Source organism: Stegodyphus dumicola, chromosome 7 (assembly GCF_044657685.1).
Source record: "Stegodyphus dumicola isolate Sdum_Otavi_A_Nest chromosome 7, ASM4465768v1".
NCBI classification, from domain to species: domain Eukaryota; kingdom Metazoa; phylum Arthropoda; class Arachnida; order Araneae; family Eresidae; genus Stegodyphus; species Stegodyphus dumicola.
Window position 1 is genome coordinate 31,791,485 of NC_140774.1, and position 26,891 is coordinate 31,818,375.

General features: G+C 33.8%; 1 protein-coding gene across 4 annotated transcripts in view; it reads left to right on the forward strand.

Annotated features, from left to right (window-relative positions):
* Nucleotides 1-26,065, forward strand: part of LOC118195734 (sialin-like) — a 158,878-nt gene extending 132,813 nt beyond the window's left edge. For 3 of the 4 annotated variants that reach the window (XM_085820059.1, XM_035367086.2, XM_035367153.2), the window contains exons 6-10: nucleotides 7,451-7,600; nucleotides 13,569-13,701; nucleotides 18,503-18,658; nucleotides 22,233-22,318; nucleotides 25,595-26,065. In XM_085820059.1, the coding sequence (XP_085676185.1) occupies nucleotides 7,451-7,600; nucleotides 13,569-13,701; nucleotides 18,503-18,658; nucleotides 22,233-22,318; nucleotides 25,595-25,774 (705 nt within the window). In that variant the 3' untranslated portion in view covers nucleotides 25,775-26,065. The remainder of the gene's footprint in view (nucleotides 1-7,450; nucleotides 7,601-13,568; nucleotides 13,702-18,502; nucleotides 18,659-22,232; nucleotides 22,319-25,594) is intronic. The other variant, XM_035367218.2, reaches the window with a different exon arrangement.
* Nucleotides 26,066-26,891: the final 826 nt, after the last annotated feature.

The window sequence follows — 26,891 nt, forward strand, 5'->3', positions numbered from 1 at the left end:
AATCCGACTACACTGGAAAAGTTATTTGAGCTAGCAATCCAGTTTGAAAGTAGAAGAACGGCGGACATTGAAAGAAGACGCCAATATCAACAACGAAACCAATTTGGTGAGCCAAGACCACAGCAAATTCAAGCACACGGAAGCAAAGCGAATCAGTGGGCAAGGAAACCCGAGCATTCAAAAACAGCCGGCGAACGTCGACAGTTCAATAGCAATCCAGGAAAAAAGTCTCAAGGCCAGTGGAAAAAGAAGGAAAGCGTGGAAATGAAAAATGATTTAAACTAAAACGGATTTCTGCTGACGGGAGGGTGCGGAAATCCGAAGGCCAAGAAAACCCCTCTTCCTTCAAGTTAAATACAGTAATGGTGAAAAATTTGACTCTTCCGAAGATTGAAGTGTTGGTGAATAATATCCCAGCCACCGCACTCCTGGATACAGGCGCGCAGTGTTCCTGTGTGGCAGAAGATTTTTTTAAGAAGTATTTTCGTAAATATCGCCAATATAATTCGGATAATACGACAGTGTTAGCTGCGCAATCAGAAAGATGTAAGTGCATAGGTAAATTACCGCTATACGTCCGTATCAAAGAGGAACAAGTAAAGGTTATGTTTTTTATAGTAAAGAATCTGCAAGCACATATTATCTTAAGAATAGATTTTCTTTCAGAGGCACAAGCAACGCTGGATTTTAATGAAGCGTCCCTTAAGCTGACGATGAAACCAGTTCGAGAAGAAAAATCGGAGCCGCCGATGTTAAACCTTGATCACCTGCCTAATGAAGAGCAACAAAGAATCCGACAAGTGGTAAGTGAATTTGCTTCGTTATTCAGTGATATTCCAGGATTTACTCAAGTTACTAACCATAGTATTGACACCGGAGATTCAATGCCAGTTCGCCACAAAGCATACCGGTATGATAAGAATAAAGAAAAAATTATAGAATGGCACGTTGGCGATATGCTACGTAAAAAGATCATAACGCCCATCTCAAGTAGTTATGCTAGCCCGGTGGTTTTATGTAAGAAAAATAATGACTATCCATTAACACATCCAAAAAGGTGGCGTTTCGCGATTGACTACCGTAAATTAAACTCCATAACTAAATATCCGGTATATCCGTTATCTATTATTGAAGAAATTCTAAGGAACATAACATCGACCAAATATATGACGACTTTATACTTAACGACTGGTTATTTTCAAATAGGGCTTAGGCCTGAGGACGTGCCTAAGACTGCTTTTATAACCAAGTCTGGCACTTATGCATTCCTGCGTATGCCGTTTGGCCTTTCAGGGGCACCGGCAACATTTCAGCGATGTATGGACATTGTGTTAAGGCCTCTTCTTGGAAAGTCCACATTTATCTATTTAGACGATATCATTATTACTAGTGATAATCTGGACCAACATGTACAGGATTTAAGACAGGTGTTTTCTTTATTAAATGAGGCCGGTCTAAAAGTTAATGTCGAAAGGTGCAAATTTGCAGCCCCTGAATTAAAATATTTAGGTTACAAAATATCTCAGAAAGGAATCGAGACAGACGAATCAAAAATAATCGCTGTGCAAAAGTATCCGCCACCAAATACGGCGAAGAAGCTCTCTTCTTTTCTAGGACTTTGTTCATATTATAGGTCCTTTATAAAAGATTTTGCAGCTATCGCTGAGCCATTGTTAAAATTAAAAAGGAAAAAGGCAAGATTCTCGTGGACGGCCGAAACCAATAGTGCTTTCGAAAAATTAAAGCAAGCATTAACGGAAGCCCCAGTGTTGAAATTTCCTGAAAACGATGAGAATTTTGAAATTTCAGCGAATGCTTCGGATTATGCGGTAGGAGCGGTACTTTCGCAAAATCAGCAGCCCGTGGCATTTTATAGTCGAACTTTAAATCAAACACAAAGAAATTATTCCGCGACCGAGAGAGAGGCACTTGCAGTTCTGTTAGCAGTGCAAAAGTTCCGAGTCTATTTTGGAAAGGCGCCAATAACAGTGTATTCTGATCATGCGGCGGTAACTAGATTGTACTCAGGGAAAAACTTATCCCCAAGGTTAATAAGATGGGCACTCAAGCTACAAGAATATAATCTGGTAATCAAGCATACACCCGGAAAGGAAAATATCGTAGCAGATGCCGTATCCAGAATAAAAATAGATGAAGAAGGTAATACTGTAAAGGTGGCAATGCTCACAGCATGTACAATAAATTCCCGAGAAACTGTAATAACTGAACGGGGTAAGGATCCTGAGTTTGGAAGCATTTATGAGTATTTAAAGATCCTGAAAATTTTAGCCACCAAGATATTGTGGCGATAAGAAATAGGGCGGCTCATTACGAACTAATAGATGGTTTATTATTTTATACAAAAACTACAAATTCCAACAACGAATTTCGACCTGTTATCCCAGCTAGTCTTAGATTAAATATCCTGCAGGAGTTACATGACAGCCCTTTAGCTTCTCATGCTGGTATTCGAAAAACTATCCAACGCGTACGCGAGGCAGTCTATTTTCCTGAACTGCAAAAGTTAACAAGGGTGTATGTCCAGTCCTGCCCAACATGTCAAGCAGTTAATTATATTAATTTCCGCCCGCCGGGTTTCTAAATAGTATTAAATCCGAATTTCCAAATGAAATAATTGGCATCGATTTATTGGGCCCTTTCCCAAAAAGTCAGTTAAATAAAAGTCGCTATCTCCTTGTTATGGTTGATCATTTTAGTAAGTGGACCGAAATTGTTCCCTTAAAACGAGCCTCCGCAAAATTAGTTACTGATTCTATTTTAAATAAATATATTTTAAAATACGGGGCGCCCCTAAAAGTTATATCGGATAATGGTCCTCAATTTGTAAGTAATATATTTGAAGACATGTGCCAAAAACTGGGCATACGTCATTTTAAAATGGTCCCGTATCGGCCGCAATCAAATATAGCGGAACGGGTCAATAGAAATATAGTGAAAATTATCCGTAGTTATGTTAAAAATTTTCATAAAAGCTGGGATAACTATGTCAATGAATTTGCTTTCGCCCTTAGGACCGCAAAACATGATACAACGGGCAAAACTCCTGCTGAGTTATTTCTAGGCAGAAAGATTATAACGCCGTTAGATAAATTATTTTATGTGCAACAAAGAGCCCCAGAATTTAAAATGGGTGATATAGAAAAATTAATTAAAGAAGCAAAAAAGAATACTGAAGTAGCACAGAGAAAACAAAAACTTTATTACGATTTGAAACGACGGGGAGTAACTTATAAAGTAGGAGATGAAGTATTAAGAATTAAGCATTCACTTTCTTCAGCACCAGAAGATAAAACTGCCAAATTTTTTCCACGATTTGAAGGACCATATGTCATAGAAAAAATAACTCACGCTGTAGTGGTGTTAAAAGCCAGGAATGGTGAAACATGCTCCGCAAACATTGATCAAATAAAACCATATTATGATCGTAATAAAATGCAAATATTCAAAGATCTTTTGCAGGATCCGGCACGGCAGGCACAAGCTCCAGAGGTGGAACAACGACAAGTACAAGGCCAAGCCATTAGGAGGCAGGAGCAATTGAAAAGAAAGTTTCCCCGTTGGAAATATGAAGGTAACAAGAAAAAGAAGCCGTTCCACCGTCCAGAAAAGAGAGCTCACGACCACCCCCAGAATGAAGAAGGGAGAAGTACGACGAATGCAAAGAAAGCCAGGAGAAATAACGGCAACTATAACCCGGCTCCCAAACGGAAGATCTACTCATCGGACAGGACTCTCCGCAGCAAATATCGCCGAACTGCGGAAGGGCCACCAGCGGCGGAGGAAAAGATACAAGGAAAATTTGAACGGCCAGAAACGAGGTCCAAGCAGGAACACGAAAGAAGTTTCCCGGTTCCGCCAAGACCAGCTGCCATCAAACGGCCAAGACCACAGGCAGAGGCGACAAAGAAGGTATTTAAGGGTGACCGAACTGGAGGAAAAAGAAAGCTTCTAGAGGAAGGCACTGAAGGGCGAGCCCGCACAAGAAGGAGGATAAATCAAACTAGAATCTTCGCTACCTTCCAGGACTGGGCTGAGAAAAGAATGTCCGAATATCACAAAGATAAGTAAAATTTTATGTTACTTTGCAAACTTAAGTTAATCTTTCATTCTTACTGCAAGTGGCAGATTTCAAGACGTTTTACCTCATGTGAGGTCTACCTTTATCGCCAAAAAGGCGAGAAATGAGTTGTTACCGATTTTGGTATTATGTTTTTCAATTACTCGCGAGTAAAACTAAAGTTGATGTATAATAGGAATGTGTAAATACTTGAATATTGTAAAAGTTATTGTATAAATTTTATTTAAAACATTCTGGCAAGAAAGAAGTTTTAGTCTGAAACACTTTTGAAATGTAGTATTTCAATGTAGAAGAATTGGCACTTGCTTGGAAAAGAATAGAAGTTAACAATGTACTACTAATGTATGTTTTAAAATGCGTAAAATTAACGGCATGTTAATATGTTCTTATATATACAATGTGAACTGTTATTTTAAATGTTAAGAAATACTGTGATATGGTAAAAGTGAAAGTAATGCCAAAAATTTTAAACTTATTCGTGTGACTGTAAAAAGACCAAATTATGGTGAATATGTGTTAAAGGTTGAATGAATGTAGTTAGACTCTGACGCTACACTTCAGAGTTAGCCACTTTCAGAATAGTACCTCAGGGTTTAGAGTTGAAAATAGGGTGTGTTACGAGGTCTTGTTATGTTGAATTTTAACACGTTAGTGTTTTGATTGTAGGCGGCAGTGTTGAACACGTATACATAAACACATTCGTGTTTGGTGTTTTCTTTTACAACACATGTCAGAGAGCACGGGGAGAGATAATTAAAATAAAGTCATGAATGAAATAAGAATGTTAAGAGAAATATAAATATTCATGTTACTTGCCATTTCATTGTGTAACATTTCATTAAACTAGTTTTCCTTCCAGATCTCTGGAAGGAACCAGATTTGAATAAAAGCTCCTGTTTAGATGCAGTACAGATGAAAAATTGGTTGTCCATGGAACTGATATTGTAAAAACAAATTTTTTTTAAATTTCTAGTTTCTAGTGAGAAATGGTTGTAAAAGATTGGCCTCGGGTTAGATTCTAGAGCTAAAAGTTTTCAACAAGGTCGTTTTAGACCTCAGTTTCAAACTAATTAACTCTGGCGGGAAGTATGTAAGGATCTTAAGTTTTACTAACGTTTATTTTATTTTAAATCTTTACTATCACTTCTTATTTTCTACTTCCGGCCAGAATTAAAAGCTTTAACTTATTTATGCAAAATTTGTCTGGCGAACGCCAAGTACTTAAGTTGTGGATTTTTGCCAAGCGAGAGAGAGGAAGGAGTTAGTCGAAGCAGGCCGCTTACCTTAGCAGTTTTACTCGGTTGCTGGTTGCCTTCCAGGCCAGAGGTTTAATCCTCGTGATAATTTTGAACGTATTGTAGTGTTAACAGTTCTCTGTACTACATACGGCTTCCTGTTAATATACGGCCAATCTTCCACGTAGGCCCTTGTTTATTATTCCAAAGTTAAGTTAGAGTTTAGTTAAATATTTTTATATTCTTACGTTCAGACCACAAGTAGTTGGTCTCTGTATTCCGAAGTACGGAAATTATTGTAAAGAGTGAAAAATAAAGGGTTTCGTACACCCTTCCTGTGTATCTTGTCTACTTCCCACATTTATTGAACATAGCTTTAGTAAGCTCCCTGTTCCGAGTCAGGGTCTTTGCATGTTCCCAAAGAAAGTAAGGCGGAACATTGAACCTGATAGCAGTAGATGATGAAAATGTGCGTACAGCCCCAATTATGGCAGACAAAGAAAGTTTGGAGTTTGTTCAAAGCTAAAAAGATATCATTGGTGTAGATTATGACGATGAAAATGAAGTGAATAATGCAGCTCCTGTTCTCACATCATCCGAAATGAGGATCGTCAGGAAAGGTATGCGCAGTTATTTAGACGCATTTTCCAATGGTGAAATGAATAACAAAATGGACGACATCGAACAATTTGGTGCTAAAAAAGACAATGCAAAGAAAAATATCAGATTATTTTCCGAAACCTCAATTTTTGTTTTGTTTTTCAACACTTGAAAATTTTGTATTAAGTTCTTGTGGATGTTTTTGTTTCATTAATTTTTATTAAATACATGCGTATAGTATGCATATCTATGCGAATAAAATGTACTCTAATAAACTTAATTTTGGTGAATATAGGTTTTTGTTCTTTGCGATATCCTTTAACACGAAAAAATATTTCGGTCCCCTCAGTTTCGTGTTAAAAGATTTTCACTATACACAGACATTCATGTAGAATAACTTAGATGATAATATAAAAATGATGTAAAATAGAAAAATATTTCAGTTTCCTAAATGATAAAATGTTGTTCAATTTGTTGAAATAATCATTTTTGAGTAGAGAAATAATTAATGTTTACTATAATTGTTATAATGGTATGTAAATTCAGATAATAATCATTTTTGAGCAGAAAAATAATACATGTTTCTCATAAATGTTCTAAAAGTGGGCAAATTCAGCTGGAGTTATCAATAATTACTACAGAATAGTAATTATTTTTGAGTACATGTCTCATAAATTTTCTAAAAGCATGAAAATTCAGCTGAAATTACCATTAATTACTACAGATTAGTAATCATTTTTGAGTAGAGAGTAATACATGTCTTCTCATAAATATCCTAAAGATATGTAAATGCATATAGAATTGTCTATAATTTTTACAGGAAGAAGGGGACCCACATATTTGTGTATACACAACTATTCATGTAGAATAATATTATCATTTTACTTTTTATTTTGAAGGATGATAACCTAGGAAATGGTGTAAAATAAAGAAAAAAATAATTCAATTTCTTAAATGATAAAAAAATGAAAGTTTATAATCTAAATGATAAATTTAATTGAAGTGTTTCGACTGTGGATAACAATTTATAACGTAGGGGATTGAGTATACGTTGAAGTAAAATAGTAATATAAAATTGCCTATTTTCATGGAATATTAATATTATCACCATTTTACATTCATTTATTTAATTGTTCTCTCCAAATCTAAACAACTAACATTCTCAAATTAAGATCTTAGCTTAGATATTCTGCTTAGATATTTTCTTAGCAATGATAAGCCATTATTGTATATTTTTAAATGATGAACATAAATTTAGAAGTGTAAAATAAACTGCTTAGCTTCTGTACTTAAGGTATATAACAAATACTGATAATTTGAACTGTATTCTGACTTAAAGAGTTAAGTATTAGCTATACATCTACATTCGTCATCGAACAGTTGTTTGAATAAGAAAGATGTTATTGCAAGGTTTTAGTTTGATAGAATGATAATAATATACAGAGATTTAGTGCTACAATATGCATAGATACGTATAATAATGCAACCAGTCAAATACTTCCTTTTTCCATTCTAGAAACCAAAAGTACCCTGGCTTACTCTCTTTACTTCGCTTCCTATGTGGTCTGTGATTATTGCCCATATTGGGCACAATTTTGGTTTTTTAATTCTTCTCACGGAACTGCCAACTTACCTGAGCTCCATTCTGCATTTCAATATTAAATCGGTGAGATTTTTTTTCTCGTTTTGAATTCAAATTTATATACATATATTTCCAGAAAATTAAATAGTGGTAATTAAATTTTTAATTTATTACTAATTTCAGTAGTTATCTACTGAAATTTAAAATGGTTTTTTGGAAAACAGTAGTAATGTGTGCGTATGTGGGTAATAAGTTCCCATATCTTACCACAGATATGTATATCCGCGGATAATAGCAAGATATTTGTAAAACTTACATAATTATGATTACATTTAATTGAAAGTCATAACATAAAACATTACTAGCATTAAATGATGTAATAAATAGTATTTTCTGTACAACAATATATCATGTGCTGTATTACTAAATAAAGTAATTTAAAATATACTGTTCACTGAAAAGTAGAGTCTCTCTCACACCGATGCAAGTAAAGCAATGTGATATTTTAATTTAATCCTCAAGGCCAAGGATTTAAGATAAGATAAGTAGAAAATGAAGAGCTGCAGTTCTTATATTTTACGACGTAATATTTTTGCATGCGTAGGCGTTCTTAATAGATTTGAATGCACAGAGAACCGATGATAGAAAATTTATTTTTACCAAAGAAACACTTTAGAGTTCTGGAACTTTTCACAAAAAAATACTCGTACAGCTCTTCATAGTATCACAAAGAACATACAGTCATACTTCAAATTACTCAGAATGTTAAACACAATTGAATGCAAAGCGCATCTAAACAGCGAAGCTTGTGCAAAGATCTCAATACTCCCAAGTCCACTCTGAACTGGAAAACTGGCGCTCTCTCTTGTTTTATACAGTCTTCCCTCAGCTGACGAGAAATTTCGAGTATGTTCCATTTCTCAAAACTACAGGAAGGCATATAGGAATCAATTAAAGTTATTCAATTACTCTACCAGTTACGTTATACAGGGACCGAACAAACATTTCATCAAATGGCCCCAAGTTATATTTGGTGACTTTTGTCGAATTCTCATCCAATTTGGAGACAAAATGAGTCGCCGATAACATGCCCAGCTTGGCGATATCTCGCCAATTTTGCGAGATAGCCATTTATCTCAATGTTAAATAGACTTGCCCCTACAATCTTATTTTCCGGTAGAACTTCATCTCTTTCAAGCATTTCTTGTACCATTATACAAAAAATCTTAAGATTTCACGTAAAATTTCATTAAAATTTTATACATATATACAAAATTCGTAACAATATATTGATTCAAACAATTAAAAAATAAGCATTTTTTTATTTTCTTAACGCTAATATTCCGCTAGAAGTTGTAAAGAACTTATGGCATCACTAGTTTTTCTTTTAGGAATCCTTATTAAAGTAAATAGAACTTAGAAGGGAACTGCGAGAAGACAATAAAGCAAGAATTAAAATAAATTTTAAAAGAAGAGATAAATTGAACATTCTCTTGCCACTGATAGTCGAGATTTTCTGCTATCACTTTTATATCTATCAATATGTTTCGTAAATTCAGAATTTGAAGGATTTTTTGTACCTCCAGAATGTACACAAGGTTCTGAAGTTAACACTTTCGTACCCATACCTAATTACGTCGGCTTCAAAAGATCATGCAGTTGCGTGCTTAGGCAATATTGCACACATTATGAACCGCTATATTTCAGCTATGTTATGAACTGTTGTCGCTTCTGTTGTGTTTCGGAACTTAAGATTTTTTTTCCCTTTCTGCTGCTCTGAACCATGGATAAGTGAATCAATGAATATGTGTGTGAAACTGTATTCAAATTTTACTCTTTACACTATGAAATCATATTTATTGTAGATAAATTCTGAATATTTGTGTATTGCATACCGAAGATGCTCGCACATTTTTAGACGATTTACCTTGTATTTACAGAAATATTTTACCTAAAATTTTTTGTTTTAAACTTTTATACGTTTTATTATATGTGTTCTGTTTCATAAGCGTTATCCTTCGCTATCTTTCTGCGCTGTAATTTCAAAAATAATAGAGCCTTTTGTAGTGTCGGGAGATGTATTTTATCCCATTCCTCCTGAACGGCGGAAGTCCAAGGAGGGTCGTTGGTCGACGTTTGGACAATTCGCTTTTTAAAAGTCCAAAAGCGAAAACCTCTATGGGTGATACTTCAGGAGATTTAGTAGGGATATGAGTGAAGGGTATGGACAAGGTTCCATCCATGAACAAGGATTCACAGTTTCCTATAACAATAAGTTTTTTTTTAATGATTAAGCTTACGGTTAAACTAAAATAAAAGCAATTACGGTAAGGAACGTTAAGAAAATCTGTAACGAATTTTGAACTGGTAAACCTCAAAAGAAAAATTATAAATATTTTTCTGCCAATATTGACTACTATTTATGAGAAGCATGATCGATATGTAATGTTTGGATTCAGGCTAAAACACAAAACTGTTACTGATAGCAAAGTCAGGTAGCTTTTAGTAAATCACATAATACGTTGTATTATACACTGCTGGCCATTAAAATCGCAACACCGTGAAAGAAAGCAAATACAAAAAATATATTTATTGCACGCAAAACAGTACGGCATGAGGACAAAATGATTAAATTTGTAGCATTTTGGAGGTTTACAGGGGTGCGAAATTAGTAGAAACAGCTGCCACCCCTGGCAGCTAAAACGGCCCTTACCTCAATAGGCATGGAGTCAAACTGGGCTTGGATGACAGGAATGGGTAACTCCTTTCCACGCTGCGTCAACTCTATGCCACACTTCATCAACCATATTAGCTGGAGAGGGGTGGCGAGCCAGTCTGTCAGCAACTCACGACAAGATATTTTCAGTGGGTGACAGATCTGGAGACCGTGCAGGCCAGGGCAGTAGTCGAATACCCTGTGTATCGAGGAAAGTCAGAACACGAAGTGAAACACGTTATCTTGCTTTATCTTGTTGGGATATGGAGTTTGTGGGGCTCGAAGATAGGGCACAACCACTAGAAGTAAAATGTCAGAAATATACCCAATGCGTTCAAACTACCATCGATCCGAAACTAGAGACGTGCATGCCGTGTACCCATTGGCTGCCCAAATTATCACATCAGATGCAGGGTCCCTATGTCGATATCGAATGCAGGTAGGCGACGTGCGGTCTCCTCGGACACTGCAGACACGTATACGGCCATCAGAATACTGCACGTAGAACGCGGACTCGTTTGAAAAGGCGACATTGTGTCACTCCTTTACTCAGCTTTGTCGTTTGGTGCCGTCTCTCTCTATGCTGCATTGTCAAAGGAAGCCCAAGTAATAGTCACCCTGTTGATAGTCCACGCTGCTGCAAACGTCGACGCACCTTACGAGCTGATACTAGGCATGCTGCAAACATGCCCATTTCCTGACTAATGGTTCGTGATGTGGTCATACGGATTTGCAGGACTGCCCTAACAATATATCTGTCCTCTCTGGCGTTAGTCATGGAAGGGCGTTGAGACCCTGCCTGCCGTTCAGTATGACCCTCAGTAATACATCGATTCCATTTTCGCATAACAGTGGTTGGATGTCGACCACTGCGACCGGTGATATAAAGGAACGATAATCTACACTTTCGATAGGCAATAATCCTGCATCTATCGAATTTCGAAACTTGCAGGTAAGCATTTCCTTTTCTTATTCGCGGCATAACACGATATTCTTAGCAAACTACCTTATAAAACACTTTCCGAATGAGAAATCCACTACACAACTTTTCTTTTATGCAGTTCTTCAGATGTCGTTTCTCCCTCCTGCGTCGTCTAACTGCGCCGAAATACTAATCATTTGCATATCCCAAATTCTTCCTTTCATATGATTTTGACGTTCGTCAGATCATTCCTTCTTAATGTTGCAATTTTAATGGCGAGGAGTGTACATACAGAGAGAGAGACGTGAAGACTATGAACCTTCCAAGATCCAGCTCTTTCCAACCAACAATGAAATATAATCTGTGATAACAGTGAAACATGTCTGCGATTATTATCTCTGAAGAATCAATTTTTTCAATAAATTTAATTTAAAAAAATGAGATCAACACTGAGAAATTTGTAATCATTTTATTCTAATTTGCTTAGGGAAAATCTGAGCCTTTAAAATGCGTAAAGAGCTCTGTAATTCTGAAGTATTTTCACTATCACAGTTAGAAAACTCAAAAATTCTCACTTGCTCCTTCCACCATTCAGAAACATATCTAAACTGATAGAAGGAAAAGCTTTCGAAATAATTTTTAGGACTACTTAGGAGGAACTTTTTAGCCTTTTTTTTTAGGACTACTTAGGAGTTAATAAATCATCGAAAAAGAATCCCCTTTTTTTTTTTTTTTTTTTTTTTTTAGTCCAAAGGGATTTGAATCCCGAAGGACTATTAGTTTCGTTTTGGCATTTTGCGTCGGACTCATAAATGTCGGTTCACTTTTTAAACTGTTGCCACAAAATGTTAGAGTCCTGCATTATATTTGAAGAAATTAAATAATGAAAAATCTGCATAAATGTATGTATATTTCTCGTATTGTGATAAAACAACGGTACATAGAGTCATCGAATTTTGAATAACGTAATCCTCCAACGAATATGAGCATGTGGAAGACCAAATTTGAAATTTGAAATTTGTTTTATGATCGATTTCCTATTTTTTAAAACTTTGACGAATTTTTGATTAACAAACTCAAGGATTTCAAAGCGAGCAATGGCAACGTTGTGCAGAAAAAACATTTTTATCTCCAGCGCGTGAGTCTCTGTATCGGAAATTCTAAAGATATGCTCGTTTTAAAACTATTTTGCGATATTGCTGTTGCACTGGATCTTATGGTTTAAGTGCGAGGAACATGATATTTAATAAAGAAAGGTAACACACAAAATGTTAAAAACGCCCCTTTGGACGTAATTTAAAATCTGAAACATTTCAGATTTTTAGTCCAAAGGGGCTTTGTCCCTGAAGGACTATTGTTTTCGTTTTGCGATTTTGCGTCGGACTCATAAACGTCGGTTCACTTTTCAAACTGTTGCCACAAAATGTTAGAGTCCTGCATTATATTTGAAGAAATTAAATAATGAAAAATCTGCATAAATGATTGTCTATTTCTCGCATTGTGATAAAACAATGGTACATAGAGCCATCGAATTTTGAATGACGAAATCCTACTGCGAATATGGGCATCTGAAATCCCAAATTTGGAATTTGTTTTATTATAGATTTTATATTTTGTAAAACTTTAACGAATTTTTGATTTACAAACTCAATGCTTTAAAAGCGAGAAATGGCAACGTTATATAGAAAAAAAATACTTTTATCTCCAGCTCGCGAGACTGTGTGTATCGGAAATTCTAAAGATATGCTTAATTTAACATTATTTTGCGATATTGCTCTTGAACTGAATTTTATGGTTTAAGTGCAAAGAACATGATATTTAATAAATAAAGTAACACTCAAAACGTTAAAAAAATACCCCTTTGGACGTAATTTAAAATCTGAAACATTTCAGATTTTTTTTTTTTTTTTTTTTTTTGTGCACAATTTTATAGCTGTAGGAACTTTAGCAGTAATCTTTTATTTACTGAAATATCAATTGCAAAGGAGACTCATATTTCTTTTAGGTGTTCTTTCTGCTATACTAAATCCGAGTAAACGATTTAATTTATATGCTTATGTTTATAGAAGCATTAATCAGGTGATAATTTTCACATTCTTAAACGTTACTACACATAATTTCATACCTAAGATTTTTCTTTCCCCAAAGTAGTGTTACGGTTCTTACGTAAATTTTGTTTTGGTGTAAATCATTTTAAAATTTTGTAATATCACTTTTTACACAAATGTAAACTTGTAAATGTAAACGATATAGTAAATAACAATAAAATATGTGAGATTAATGAAACAGAAGATAATAACATATTTGTTTTCTTGTTATCGCTTTGTTTTAATATTAAAATACATTGATTAGAAGATACAATTTCAGTGGAAAATTATTGATAATTTTAACATGGTTTCTGTTGCATTTAACAGAATGGATTATTGTCAGCTTTGCCCTACATCGTAGAAGCAATCAGCGCCTGGATATTTTCTTTCTGTGCAGACAGACTTAGACATTCTGGAAAACTAAGTATAACCACTATTCGGAAGATTTTTAACTCTATAGGTAATTATTAGAACGTATTTTATACTAAGTTCATAATTTTTATAAGATTGTTATTGTTTTATACGTATAGTATTTCCAAAGTTCTAAAAATTCTACAATTAATTCAAGTCCTGGAACTTATAGGCGACGCTATCAGCCTGAGACAAGTCTTGATATATCTATGCAGGTATCTCGTGCAATATTGTTCAGTCTAATTCAGTTGTTTGACTGATGAATTGCATGGTAATATTGATGAAAATTAACAAAAAAAAAGTATGCCTAAATTCCTAGAACTTTGAGAACATCCCACGTAGATTGCCATACAACCATGAGCAAGTATAGTCCTATATTACATAATTTATAATCTATGCAGTATGGTCTCCTAGCGTGTATTAATCAAAAATAATGCAGGGGCAAAGTACTTATATTAAAAACGAAAGATACTTTTAAATAATTCAACATAAGCTCGTTGGTGACGTGTGTTTCTAATAAAATAATTCTTAAGAATATATAACGTCACGCATGCTTGAAATGCAGGCCAGTTTGAGATATAATAACTGGCAAAATTGAATTGTTGTTGGTACTTATTTTACTATTTTACTACGAGCGAGCATCATCCATCACAGGAAATTTCTGCTCGACAACACATTCAAGGTTAACTGACATATTACTTTTTTAATGCATTAAGTTTTTAAACAAAATTAAAAATCATAATATATTTATTGCATATTATAATTTTGCTATGGAAGCGAGAACAGAAATCTCGCTGTTTTGAATGAACGTATTTACGTTTCATAATGGGTATATTTTCAGAAACCACAATTCTATAAAATATTTTACATTATAAAATGAATTAAATTGCTATACTTGAACATGAAAATACGCATCTAAATGTTGTACACAACACTAGTTTATTCCCAAATTATTTGGTGAAGTTAAAAAACTGGTTGTGATACATTAAAAATACTTATGATACATTAAAAACTGGTTTTGTAGGATTTTGTTTTAGAACTAGAACTCAGAACTGCATTTGATTTTATTTGATTCGCATTTTCGCCCACCAGCGGCCGAGCAGTAAAGTCGCTGAACACTGGTAGTTCGGTCCGAGGTTCGAATCCCGCGAACGGGCTGGCTGCATGGGCGTTTTCGTGGTTTTCCCCATGTGTAACGTGTATACGAGCCAGTTTCCCTTAGAAAGTCCTCCACGAAGGCATTCCTCCCCTTAGGCAGATAGCCCTCGAGGCTTTGCCATAATCATACACACACACGATTCGCATTTTCTTTTCAAAACACAGAGACTTTAACATCCGTAGTTCGGAGCAATGAATTATTTCATTTTAAAAGTTTATTCTGTGGCTGTTAGTCTTGTATTCTGTATATATGAACCAAAAAGTTTATTCTGTGGCTGTTAGTCTTGTATTCTGTATATATGAACCAAAAAGTTTATTCTGTGGCTGTTAGTCTTGTATTCTGTATATATGAACCAAAAAGTTTATTCTGTGGCTGTTAGTCTTGTATTCTGTATATATGAACCAAAAAGTTTATTCTGTGGCTGTTAGTCTTGTATTCTGTATATATGAACCAAAAAGTTTATTCTGTGGCTGTTAGTCTTGTATTCTGTATATATGAACCAAAAAGTTTATTCTGTGGCTGTTAGTCTTGTATTCTGTATATATGAACCAAAAAGTTTATTCTGTGGCTGTTAGTCTTGTATTCTGTATATATGAACCAAAAAGTTTATTCTGTGGCTGTTAGTCTTGTATTCTGTATATATGAACCAAAAAGTTTATTCTGTGGCTGTTAGTCTTGTATTCTGTATATATGAACCAAAAAGTTTATTCTGTGGCTGTTAGTCTTGTATTCTGTATATATGAACCAAAAAGTTTATTCTGTGGCTGTTAGTCTTGTATTCTGTATATATGAACCAAAAAGTTTATTCTGTGGCTGTTAGTCTTGTATTCTGTATATATGAACCAAAAAGTTTATTCTGTGGCTGTTAGTCTTGTATTCTGTATATATGAACCAAAAAGTTTATTCTGTGGCTGTTAGTCTTGTATTCTGTATATATGAACCAAAAAGTTTATTCTGTGGCTGTTAGTCTTGTATTCTGTATATATGAACCAAAAAGTTTATTCTGTGGCTGTTAGTCTTGTATTCTGTATATATGAACCAAAAAGTTTATTCTGTGGCTGTTAGTCTTGTATTCTGTATATATGAACCAAAAAGTTTATTCTGTGGCTGTTAGTCTTGTATTCTGTATATATGAACCAAAAAGTTTATTCTGTGGCTGTTAGTCTTGTATTCTGTATATATGAACCAAAAAGTTTATTCTGTGGCTGTTAGTCTTGTATTCTGTATATATGAACCAAAAAGTTTATTCTGTGGCTGTTAGTCTTGTATTCTGTATATATGAACCAAAAAGTTTATTCTGTGGCTGTTAGTCTTGTATTCTGTATATATGAACCAAAAAGTTTATTCTGTGGCTGTTAGTCTTGTATTCTGTATATATGAACCAAAAAGTTTATTCTGTGGCTGTTAGTCTTGTATTCTGTATATATGAACCAAAAAGTTTATTCTGTGGCTGTTAGTCTTGTATTCTGTATATATGAACCAAAAAGTTTATTCTGTGGCTGTTAGTCTTGTATTCTGTATATATGAACCAAAAAGTTTATTCTGTGGCTGTTAGTCTTGTATTCTGTATATATGAACCAAAAAGTTTATTCTGTGGCTGTTAGTCTTGTATTCTGTATATATGAACCAAAAAGTTTATTCTGTGGCTGTTAGTCTTGTATTCTGTATATATGAACCAAAAAGTTTATTCTGTGGCTGTTAGTCTTGTATTCTGTATATATGAACCAAAAAGTTTATTCTGTGGCTGTTAGTCTTGTATTCTGTATATATGAACCAAAAAGTTTATTCTGTGGCTGTTAGTCTTGTATTCTGTATATATGAACCAAAAAGTTTATTCTGTGGCTGTTAGTCTTGTATTCTGTATATATGAACCAAAAAGTTTATTCTGTGGCTGTTAGTCTTGTATTCTGTATATATGAACCAAAAAGTTTATTCTGTGGCTGTTAGTCTTGTATTCTGTATATATGAACCAAAAAGTTTATTCTGTGGCTGTTAGTCTTGTATTCTGTATATATGAACCAAAAAGTTTATTCTGTGGCTGTTAGTCTTGTATTCTGTATATATGAACCAAAAAGTTTATTCTGTGGCTGTTAGTCTTGTATTCTGTATATATGAACCAAAAAGTTTATTCTGTGGCTGTTAGTCTTGTATTCTGTATATATGAACCAAAAAGTTTTCCAGAAGGTATGCAAATCAACGACTAGTTACAAATACGGCCAACACTTGTTTCTTGTAATATGCGGAAAAGTAGGTAATAATGGAATATGAATTCAGTAACAGGTCGTCCCTCCTGGAGGCCTCAGTAGTGAGTTACACGTCGGAACATAGTGTCAAAGAGTTGCTAATACTGTTCTGGATTGATAAATATTCACAAATTGTGTAGTACGACCACAATCCTGTATTATTATTTCGAAATCATAGATCACAAGCTAGATCCCATTATGGCCAACAGATGCTCCAAAGAAAAATTAAACTGGGGCTCAAATCACGATGTCACTTGATTAACATTTTAGAAAATAATGACTGATGTCACATTGTGTTACCTTACTGAAACCCCTTTTTCAACTCTCAGTATGCTTGTTTTAGCATTTAGCCTGGCAATAAGCCAAGCAGAAGAGAATTAGTGGCGGAAGATAAATATATTATGTAGAATATTGATCTTCAAGATGTGACTTGGAATGTTTTTCAATATAATGTCTCTCCTGCCAAAGTTTAAGTTTTTGTATTTCGTATTTTGTTCCATCTCCAATATCAAAATGCTCTCCAATGTCTAGAAAAATATTATTTAAATGTTTTTTTAGTGAATATACGAGTGCAAACTTTGTAATAAATAAAATGATTATCGTAAATTTCAAATTCTTAGTAAGATATTTGATGTGAATTAACAAATGGAAAATTCTAATTCAGAATATCACTACGAGAAAAAAAATATATTTAACTAATGGTTATGGCGGCAAAAAGGTTTCTTAATATTAAAAATGGAGGAATGTTTTCATTTTAGTGAGGTTATAAGGTATTTCCCTCTCCTTTCCGCTTGCCTTAGTGGTGTAACTGGAAGCACACTCGATGCGCATTAGAGAGGTCCAGGGTCGGAGTCCTAGCGAAGGCACTGCATATTCATCATGTCTCTTGTTTCAAAAAAGCATATTGAATCTACAAGTGGCTCCTGATTTAAGGGTGGTGAACAATAGTTTGTTACCACCAGGATTTGGCGATTGGATCCCCTCGTCTCCAGTCGTCCTTTAAAAGGGGGAGTATATTATGTATTTTCTCCCTCCTTTCCGCATGCCTGCGGGGTGTAACTGAAAGCACATTTGACTCGCATTCGAGAGGTCCAGGGTTTGAGTCCCTGCGAGGGCACTGCATATTTTTCACTTCTCCTGCTTCAAAATAAACAAATGACTCTACAAGGAATTATTATTTTATCTGGCTTACTATCATCTTGAATATGAGAGGTTTTTTATTAATTTTAAAAGTATGCGCATACTAACTAAAATCTGCAAGTATCAATAAACATGTTTGTTTATTGCAACCAATTATATTTCAGTTGTTATTGTTACGGACGCTCTGAGTTAAATGAAAAATAATTGCCCATTTATTCACAAATAAGTTTAAATGAAAGTTAAACTGAAAATTTGACTATCTTTGCTCCAACATATAATGACTATAAGTTCTTCTTACTTTTTTTCAGGTTTATTTGGACCGGCAGCTTGTTTGCTGGGCGTCACAGTATCGGGTTGTAATCCAGAATTGATTATAGGTCTGTTTACTCTCGCTATGGCTCTCAACGGTGGTATATACTCGGGATTCAATGTAACGCATGTGGATATGAATCCTGATCTTGCCGGTAAGACTCAAGACTATTTAAATCTTAATTCATGTTGTTGAATATTTTTGAAAATGTTTTAAATAATATTCTTTTAATGTCAGTATGTTGGTTAATTATACAGAGTAATAAAATTTAAATACATGTACCCAATAACTAATAATAAGGCTAGAGACCCCTTTGGTGGTTCAAGAACGCTATAAAAATTAGTTTTATGCAAGTTTTGAAATCTTCTAATGGAACAGCGATTTTTTTATGCATACGTTTGAAAAACAATTACTCCTATAATTATAAATTCTAGGCATGCACTTACAAAGTTTCTCTATTGAAAGTAGGGTATTTTATGTAAACTATATTTTAGCTTAAAGGTCCGTTATCCCAAAGAGGCTATTAGTTTCAAAACAGCATTTTGCGTCGGTTCACTTTTCAAATTGTTGTCAGGAAATATTATCGCTCTGATTTTATTTAAAGAAATTAAATAATGAAGAATCTGCATGAATGTATGTACGTTTCTCACACTGTGAAAAAAACAGCGGTAACTAGAGCCGTCAAATTTTCCATAATGCAGTCTTCCACCCGAATATGGACACCTAGAAGCCTGAATTTCGAATTTATTTTATTATTTATTTCATAATTTGTAAAACTTTAGCGAATTTTTGGTAAAAAAAAAACTCAACGATTTCAAAGCGAGCATTTGCAGCACGCTGTACGGAATAAAACACTTTTATTTTCAGCGCGCGAGAATGTCTATCAAAGATATGCTGTTTTTAAATATCTTTAGCCCAAATACTCTCAAAACGTGTACGTATGTTTAAAGAAAAACACCCCCTTTGAACGAAATATGAAATTTTTAGAAAGGTTTTGAAAACGTTAAATTTATCTTCTTAACATGATCCGTCCGCAAACAGCAAAAACCTTGTTTAGAAAAATGCTTTGATCAGTTAAATATAAAGCATCTCGTAATTTTACATGCAAACTTTGTTGAGGTATCCTTAATTATATATTTTTCTCTGTGCGTTTACAAAGTTAATAAATGTTGTTGTTTAATTCGGCATGAAACAAATCACCGTAAAATGGGTAATTGTTGTTTTCTAGACAATATATGATGGAAACCTTTATGAGAAACTTTCCGTATGTATGTATTTAATTTCGATCTAAAATATAGTTTGCTAAATCAGCAGATTTACTTTCTGACTTCTTCCTGAAATTTGCACGTGAAAGTAAGAAACGCTTTTCATTACTCTGCGGGTCCACATATAAAGTTACTTTTTATAGTTTCAAAACTATTCTACGACGAGTGCTGAAAGAAGCTCCATAAAATTCTCTACTAATAAAGATGCCAGATGTTAAAACTCGAATCCGAAGGCATTCAAAAAAGTGTGTATATTAACTGATTTAGTAAGACGAAGGCGATATTATCATTGCTGTCTTTAATTTAAATACTATCCAATATTTTTTTCTGTTATTAAAATGTGATGAATTAAAAAGAACAGTAAAATTATAAAAAACAGCCTAACCCGAAGATTATATTCTGTAATATGCATTCAGTAATTAATACTCTTCTTTTTCAGCAACAGAATCAGTGTAAAATCTTTAGTGTAAGATTACTTTTCAGAATTTAAAATGAAATCTATTTTATAAAAATTGTCTATAAATTAGATATTTTTCAGTAGGAATCATTTTTAACGGAAGCGAACCGAAGGAATCGAAGGCCTTCTCTTAAAAATATAAAAAATTATAAAATAACATATTTTATCATTAATTTCAATTTTATTTCATTAAATAGTTAATTTTCAAAAATGCTAAGATACAATTAAAAAAAGGCTAATTGTAAAAAAAATTATTGCCGTTTTTTTCTCAAAAAGAAAAGGAATTTAGTTTGATGTACCAATAATCCAGAACTCAAGGTATATGGTATTGCAATTATCAGCATCATCTATTCTCTAGGATAAGTAAAATTAATCTTTTTTTAAATTTCATTATGTGTTTTAATTCTGTTTTATTTAAGTAACACAGGGAGACAACACACGTACATGCTGTCTTAAGATGTTATTAAATGAGTTTATATGAATGAATCTATATTATGTAGATGATTTTGTAATATCTAGCAGCATAACGCTCATAATAATAATTTTAACAAAGTTTGAAAGCTTTCAGATTTTATATTACGCCCAAGGGGAATTTTTTTCATTTACACATACATATACGTTTCGAGAGCATTTAGTATAACGCCCCTTTAGGCTAAAAATATTTAAAAACGGCATATCTCTAGTTAAAGTTTAAAAAATATGAACTAGATAATAAAACAAATTCCAATTTCCAAATTCGGGTGGAGGACTACGTTATTAAAAATTTGATGACTCTAGGTATCGTTGTTTTTTCACAATACAAGAAACATACATACATTCATGCAGATTCATCATTATTTAATTTCCTTAAATAAAATACAGGTAGATAATATTTGGTGGTAACAATTTGAAAAGCGATGCAGCCGTAGTGATTCGACGTAAAATGCCATTTCGAGACAAATGGCCCTCATGGGCTAACGCTCCTTTGGGCTAATAATAACAATAGCTCGCAGATTAATGTAATCATTCTTTTCACTTCAGTTTTTTTCACGTGGGGAAAAGATAAATTTACATATTTAGTTTTAGATGTGGCATAAATAAAAAATATTGTATTTTTCCATTTTAGTCGAAGTAGAATTGAACAGCGTGATTAGGCATATAAAATGCAATAATTTAAGAATTCAAATTTGTCAAAGAAAATGAATTTTGAATTTCACAATGTAGACAAACACACTTCCTATGAGTAAAATTCTTTAAGATATCAGTCTTCTCTCGCCGAAAATCAAATCCAGCTGACTGAGATGTCCGACTATTTGTTTGATGTTCAAGTAACAACTTTGGAGAGTCATATGGGAGGAATGCCTTTAAATTTAATTAAAAATTTATAAAAATAAAAACAGTTTTTAAAACTGTATAATGTTACAGAAATAAAACAAATTAAACGAAAAAAATAAACTTTCTTTGCTTGCGTTTAAATAAATACATATTTGACCTATAAAAGTGCCTATAATAGGAGAATTACCCGAATCATTTTTCAAATAACTTTTTGGTTGTATTCTCAGCTGATTCGGTCACTGTTCTTTTTTAGACAAAAAACGTTTTTTAACTTTTGTTCCTTTACCACACTTTTCTCGATTAAAATGAAATTTCTAACACTAATAACTGCATTTATCTCTGAAGAACCCTCATATAAAAATTAAAGTAAATGATTTGCTGCCCAGACGGGGAAGTGATTAGTGAATCTAATTGCCATATGGTAGGACCCGGGTTCGGATCCCGGAGAACGCATGGATGTAAATTGTCTGCCCTTCATAAGAGGTAACAATGACCGCCTCTTAGATGCATCTATAATAAGATAACCACCAGTTCTGCGCCTAGTAGAAGCCAAAGCCTAAAATGGTTAGTGCTCGCCATAAAAAAAAATTTCTTAGAGTTGAAAAAAAAGTTCATAATTTTATTTAAAAATTATTTTAAGTAAGTAGTAGATAATTAGAACGAAAGATTTACTTCCTCTGTTTTTATTACAGGTACAACATTTGGAATTACTAACGCAATCTCAAACCTATCTGGAATTATAGGACCAGCGGTTGTCGGCTACTTCACTGCCAGCGGGGTAATTTACGAGTACATTTGAATATTATGTACAAAATTAAGATAGCATTTATTTAACTACTTACAAGGAATTTTGCTACTATCTTGTAGGGGAATATATAAGATGCCGCAGCGTTCATAATATGTAAACAAAATTATATCATATGCGAAAGATAATTTTTCATTTACATCAAATACTTACAAAAATGCCATTTATGCCAGTGTTCGAATATCACTCCTACCATAGCCTATTATTTAAGAATACGCACTTCAGAATCACTCTCTTGTGTCCCACTTGTCTCGTAATCATGGTGACGACCCTGTGGCAGATGGTAGAGTCCCCTAACTGTTTCCTTCATTTCGATTTAGCACGTTTATTTTGTAATTGAACTGTGACAAAGCCATATCGACTATCATAACCAGACTTAGGACAAGTCACTTAAAAGGGATGAGGATTTCTGCAGACGGACAGCTTAGTTACACCAACATTTGTCCTCATTGCCCAGATGACATCCCACTGTCTGGCCATCACATCTTCAGCTGCCCAACAATCCAGGCCAGACTGTGTGACATCGGCATTGAAGACCCAGTGGACCTACTTTATACTGATAGAGCTGCCGAGGTTGCAAAAGCTGTCTTTGACAGTTTCGGAGCTATAAAATTGCACTTTGTCATAGACACGACAACATTATCATCACGTTTATTTTAGTGAAAAATACACGAATGAAAGCTGACTTTTAACTGCAGTCTCAGAATTGGGGGAAATAAAAACTGTGCGATGATGATAACATATCGAATGAGGAAGAGAGAAAAGAATTGCCTGTTTTAAAGCAGCAGACTGTAAATGACATCATCTCTGCATAACGTATATTCTTCTCAGAGTCGCTCTGTGAGATGACTGACCATAACATATCATCACTTATTCTACTGACTACTGATACAGAGGTAACACAGTACACTGTTTCAGTTTCAGTGCGTCTCTTCAAAGTCTGTGGAAGAACTTTTGCTCAATGTTTTTCTACAAAATGTTTTAGAAACATTATTCTTAAAATTACATACGATGGGACAAAAAAAATTCAACAGCGAAAGCTCGAAGCTCAACAATACAGTTTTGTATGTTGAAAAAACAAAACGGCAGCTCATTATTAAAAGAATGATGATCATATAACGTTTCCTGTAATATGCAAATCAAAATGCGTAAGGAATGCTGCTGAGTTCCATGGAAATAATTTTACGCACAATTTCTAAAGTAAAGCATGGTGGAATAATTTGAAGTGATTTAAGTAAGCATGGAACTTCTTCGATTTATGACCGGAAACAAAGTAACAAAAGTATTTCTCCAAGTCTTTAATATTTGAATTTCAAAGGTGTGCCAATTTTATCAAAAGGTTACGGAAGTACAGCGTTTTCTTTCTTAGTGACAAATTTTAGATGCGAACTTAAACTTCTGGATTGTAAAAAAAAAAAAAAAAAAAAAATTATTTTAACTCGCTAGCTTTAAAAACATTAATGTTGAAAGACGAATATTTTTAAAGACAGGTAAATTTTTCTATTAGATGGAAATTAAATTATCTCTAAAAATATACATCATCAAACAACAACGTTTGGCCATCGTTTGTATAAAGCTACTTTTATTAATTCAAAACAAGTAATATAATTCTCATAATATTATATTTTTGAACAAACGGAACATAAACAGCAATTTTATATTCATCTGAAGAATCTATATATACTATAACTATATATTTGAACTATATATTATCTCCTGGTAATATATAGTACAAATTACACACAGATTTTGGTATGGGTTGTGTCCCGCTCATTTCATCCTGCAAAGAGCCCCTTTAAGGTGATGTCTTCGAACCATGAAGAAGAAGACCAGCCGCCCAACCGGAATATTGGTTAGCAACCCTGACTGCTGTACCGAAGGATCCGGGTTCTAATCCCGGAGAAGGCATGGATGTTTGTAAATGTATAGTGTCTGTGCGGCATGGGGGGCTCTAAATAAATGGCTCTGTCGAATAGTTGATGGTAGGGAAAGAGAGGTGAGAGACCTTCAGACCTTCTCCTTCAAAATTGGGGCGGAGCTGCATAGTTAGCACTATAGTACTATATAGCATGTAGTACATATTCTTTGAAAAGAATCGAATAAAGAATTTAGTGAACACACAGCTCACAGAATTAGAGCATATTTCCCAATTTTTAATAACATTCACAATTTTATTTAAATAATGATTTTTATTTCAATCTTAAAAACAGCTTCTTTCTTTTAGCTAATACCTAGGGAAACCAAAGATGACACATATGTTAGTAAGTTTATAAGTCTAACTAGAAATTATACTTGTTAACTAGCTAACTGTAAGCTTATAGGCCTAACATACACTATTAAGAGTGTTAAAACCAGTTATCACCACCAGTACAAGAATAAAAAAAATTATAAAACAATGTTGTAATTCTGGTATCAATCAATCAATGCAAATTATGCCGAAATATCGCTGTGAGCACGCGACGTGTTCGGCTCAATGATGAATATACCACGAGGGCGCATGCTAGTGTTTAGTCCGGGCCGAGAAGGAGTTAGGAAAAAAAGGGGGTGACTCGAGAAGGCACAAGAAATGAAACTATCTAACATAACCCAGAGGTCTAATCTTCTAGTTAAGCAGAACAATAAGTCTAATTTTTCTCTCGCTTTTAGATAAAAGTCTGTTTCGAGTGTTATTACGTAGATCAGACTGCAATTTTAATATTTGTTTCTGTTCCCGTTTAAAATCAACTGTTAGCGTTTAATTCTCCAAGAGACCAAGGGTTGGGTCCTGAACATTTTGCAAACTGAAAAGATCATGAGGTATGAGAGTTATTTTTTTATTATAATAATACTTATATATGCTACTTTAACTGCCTGGCCACATTACTTAACTTTAACTGCCTGGCCACATTTCGAGATACATGTCTGTATGCTTAAAAATGATGAGGATTAATGATTTTGAACGTATATAATATGGTTGGGCCTCTTAGAGGGTTTTAATATAAATTATTTTCGAGGTATAAGAGCTATTGTTTTTATTATAATACCAAACTGACCATCCAAATTTCCTTGACTTTTTAACTTTCAATATACTTGCTACTTTAACTGTCTGGCCACATTTCGAGGTACATGTCTGTGTGTTTCAAATGGTGATGATTAATGGTTTTAAACGCATATATACGGTTTTACCACTTAGAGGTATTTAATATAAATTAATTTCATTAAAATATTGATGACACTAATTCAAAAATTAACATTAAAAACTTTTTTCAGGCAACAAGAGCTAACTGGAGCAGTGTTTTCTACATCACAGCGGGAGTATATACAGTCTGTGGGGCATTTTTTGCCATGTTTGCTTCGGCAGAACTGCAGCCTTGGATCAAACAAACAGAGAACGACACGAAACACACAAAGCCAGAAAAATCCTTCTACAGCATTGAAACTAAAAGCTAAGGTTTAGCTTCCGAATTAATTCAAAGAAATCCAGTTTCGAACACCTAAAGATCTCGATATTTAGAGAAAGACGCGTGTTGGTCTTAAATTGGAGCAAGAGCAGTGGCAGAAGAATGAGCGTTGCTTGTGGTAAACGAGATATTGCAAAATGTTGCTAGCAGTTTTGCACAAGGATGTATAGAGTTCTTTGTTTGTCTTTCGTTTGTAAATAATCTTCATCTAAAACTGCAATAATTTTAAGGAATGAAGAACTTTTATATGAGATGTGCATAAAAATATGTACACATTTTCTTTCTGCTCTTTTATTTACATTCACTTATCGTATCTGCTAAACATTTATCACGAGATTCATCAGTATGCAGTTAGTATTAGCAGCTTTACTCTAGCATTAAGAAATTATTCTGTAGTACATATTCTTTGAAAAGAATCCAATAAAGAATTTAGTGAACACACAGCTCACAGAATTAGAGCATATTTCCCAATTTTTAATTACAGTCAACACTCACAATTTTATTTAAATAATGATTTTTATTTCAATCTTAAAAACAGCTTCTTTCTTTTAGCTAATACCTAGGGAAACCAAAGATGACACATATGTTACTACGTTTATAGGTCTAACTGGAAATTATACTTGTTAACTAGCTAACTGTAAGCTTATAGGCCTAACTTACACTATTAAGAGTGTTAAGACCAGTACAAGAATTAAAAAAAATTATAAAAGACACAAAGTAAATAATACTTAAAAAAATTTTATTGATGTGAAAAATTATATACATTGCATATATTTTATCAGGGTCAATGTTCCTTCTTACCTTCTTCGGGAACATGCAAGGACTGACTCGGAACAGAAAGCTTACTAAAGCTATGTTCACTAATTGTGGCAAGTAGACAGGATACACAAGAAGGGTATACAAAACCCTTTATTTTTCTCTATTTACAAAGGCTTCCGTACTTCGGAATACACAGACCCGCTACTCGGGGTCTAACGTAAAAATATAAAAAATAGAACTAAACTCTAATTTAACTTTAAAATAATAAACGTGGAAGATTGGCCTTATATTAACAGGAAGCGTATGTAGTACAGAGAACTGTGAACACTACAATTTATCAAGATTAT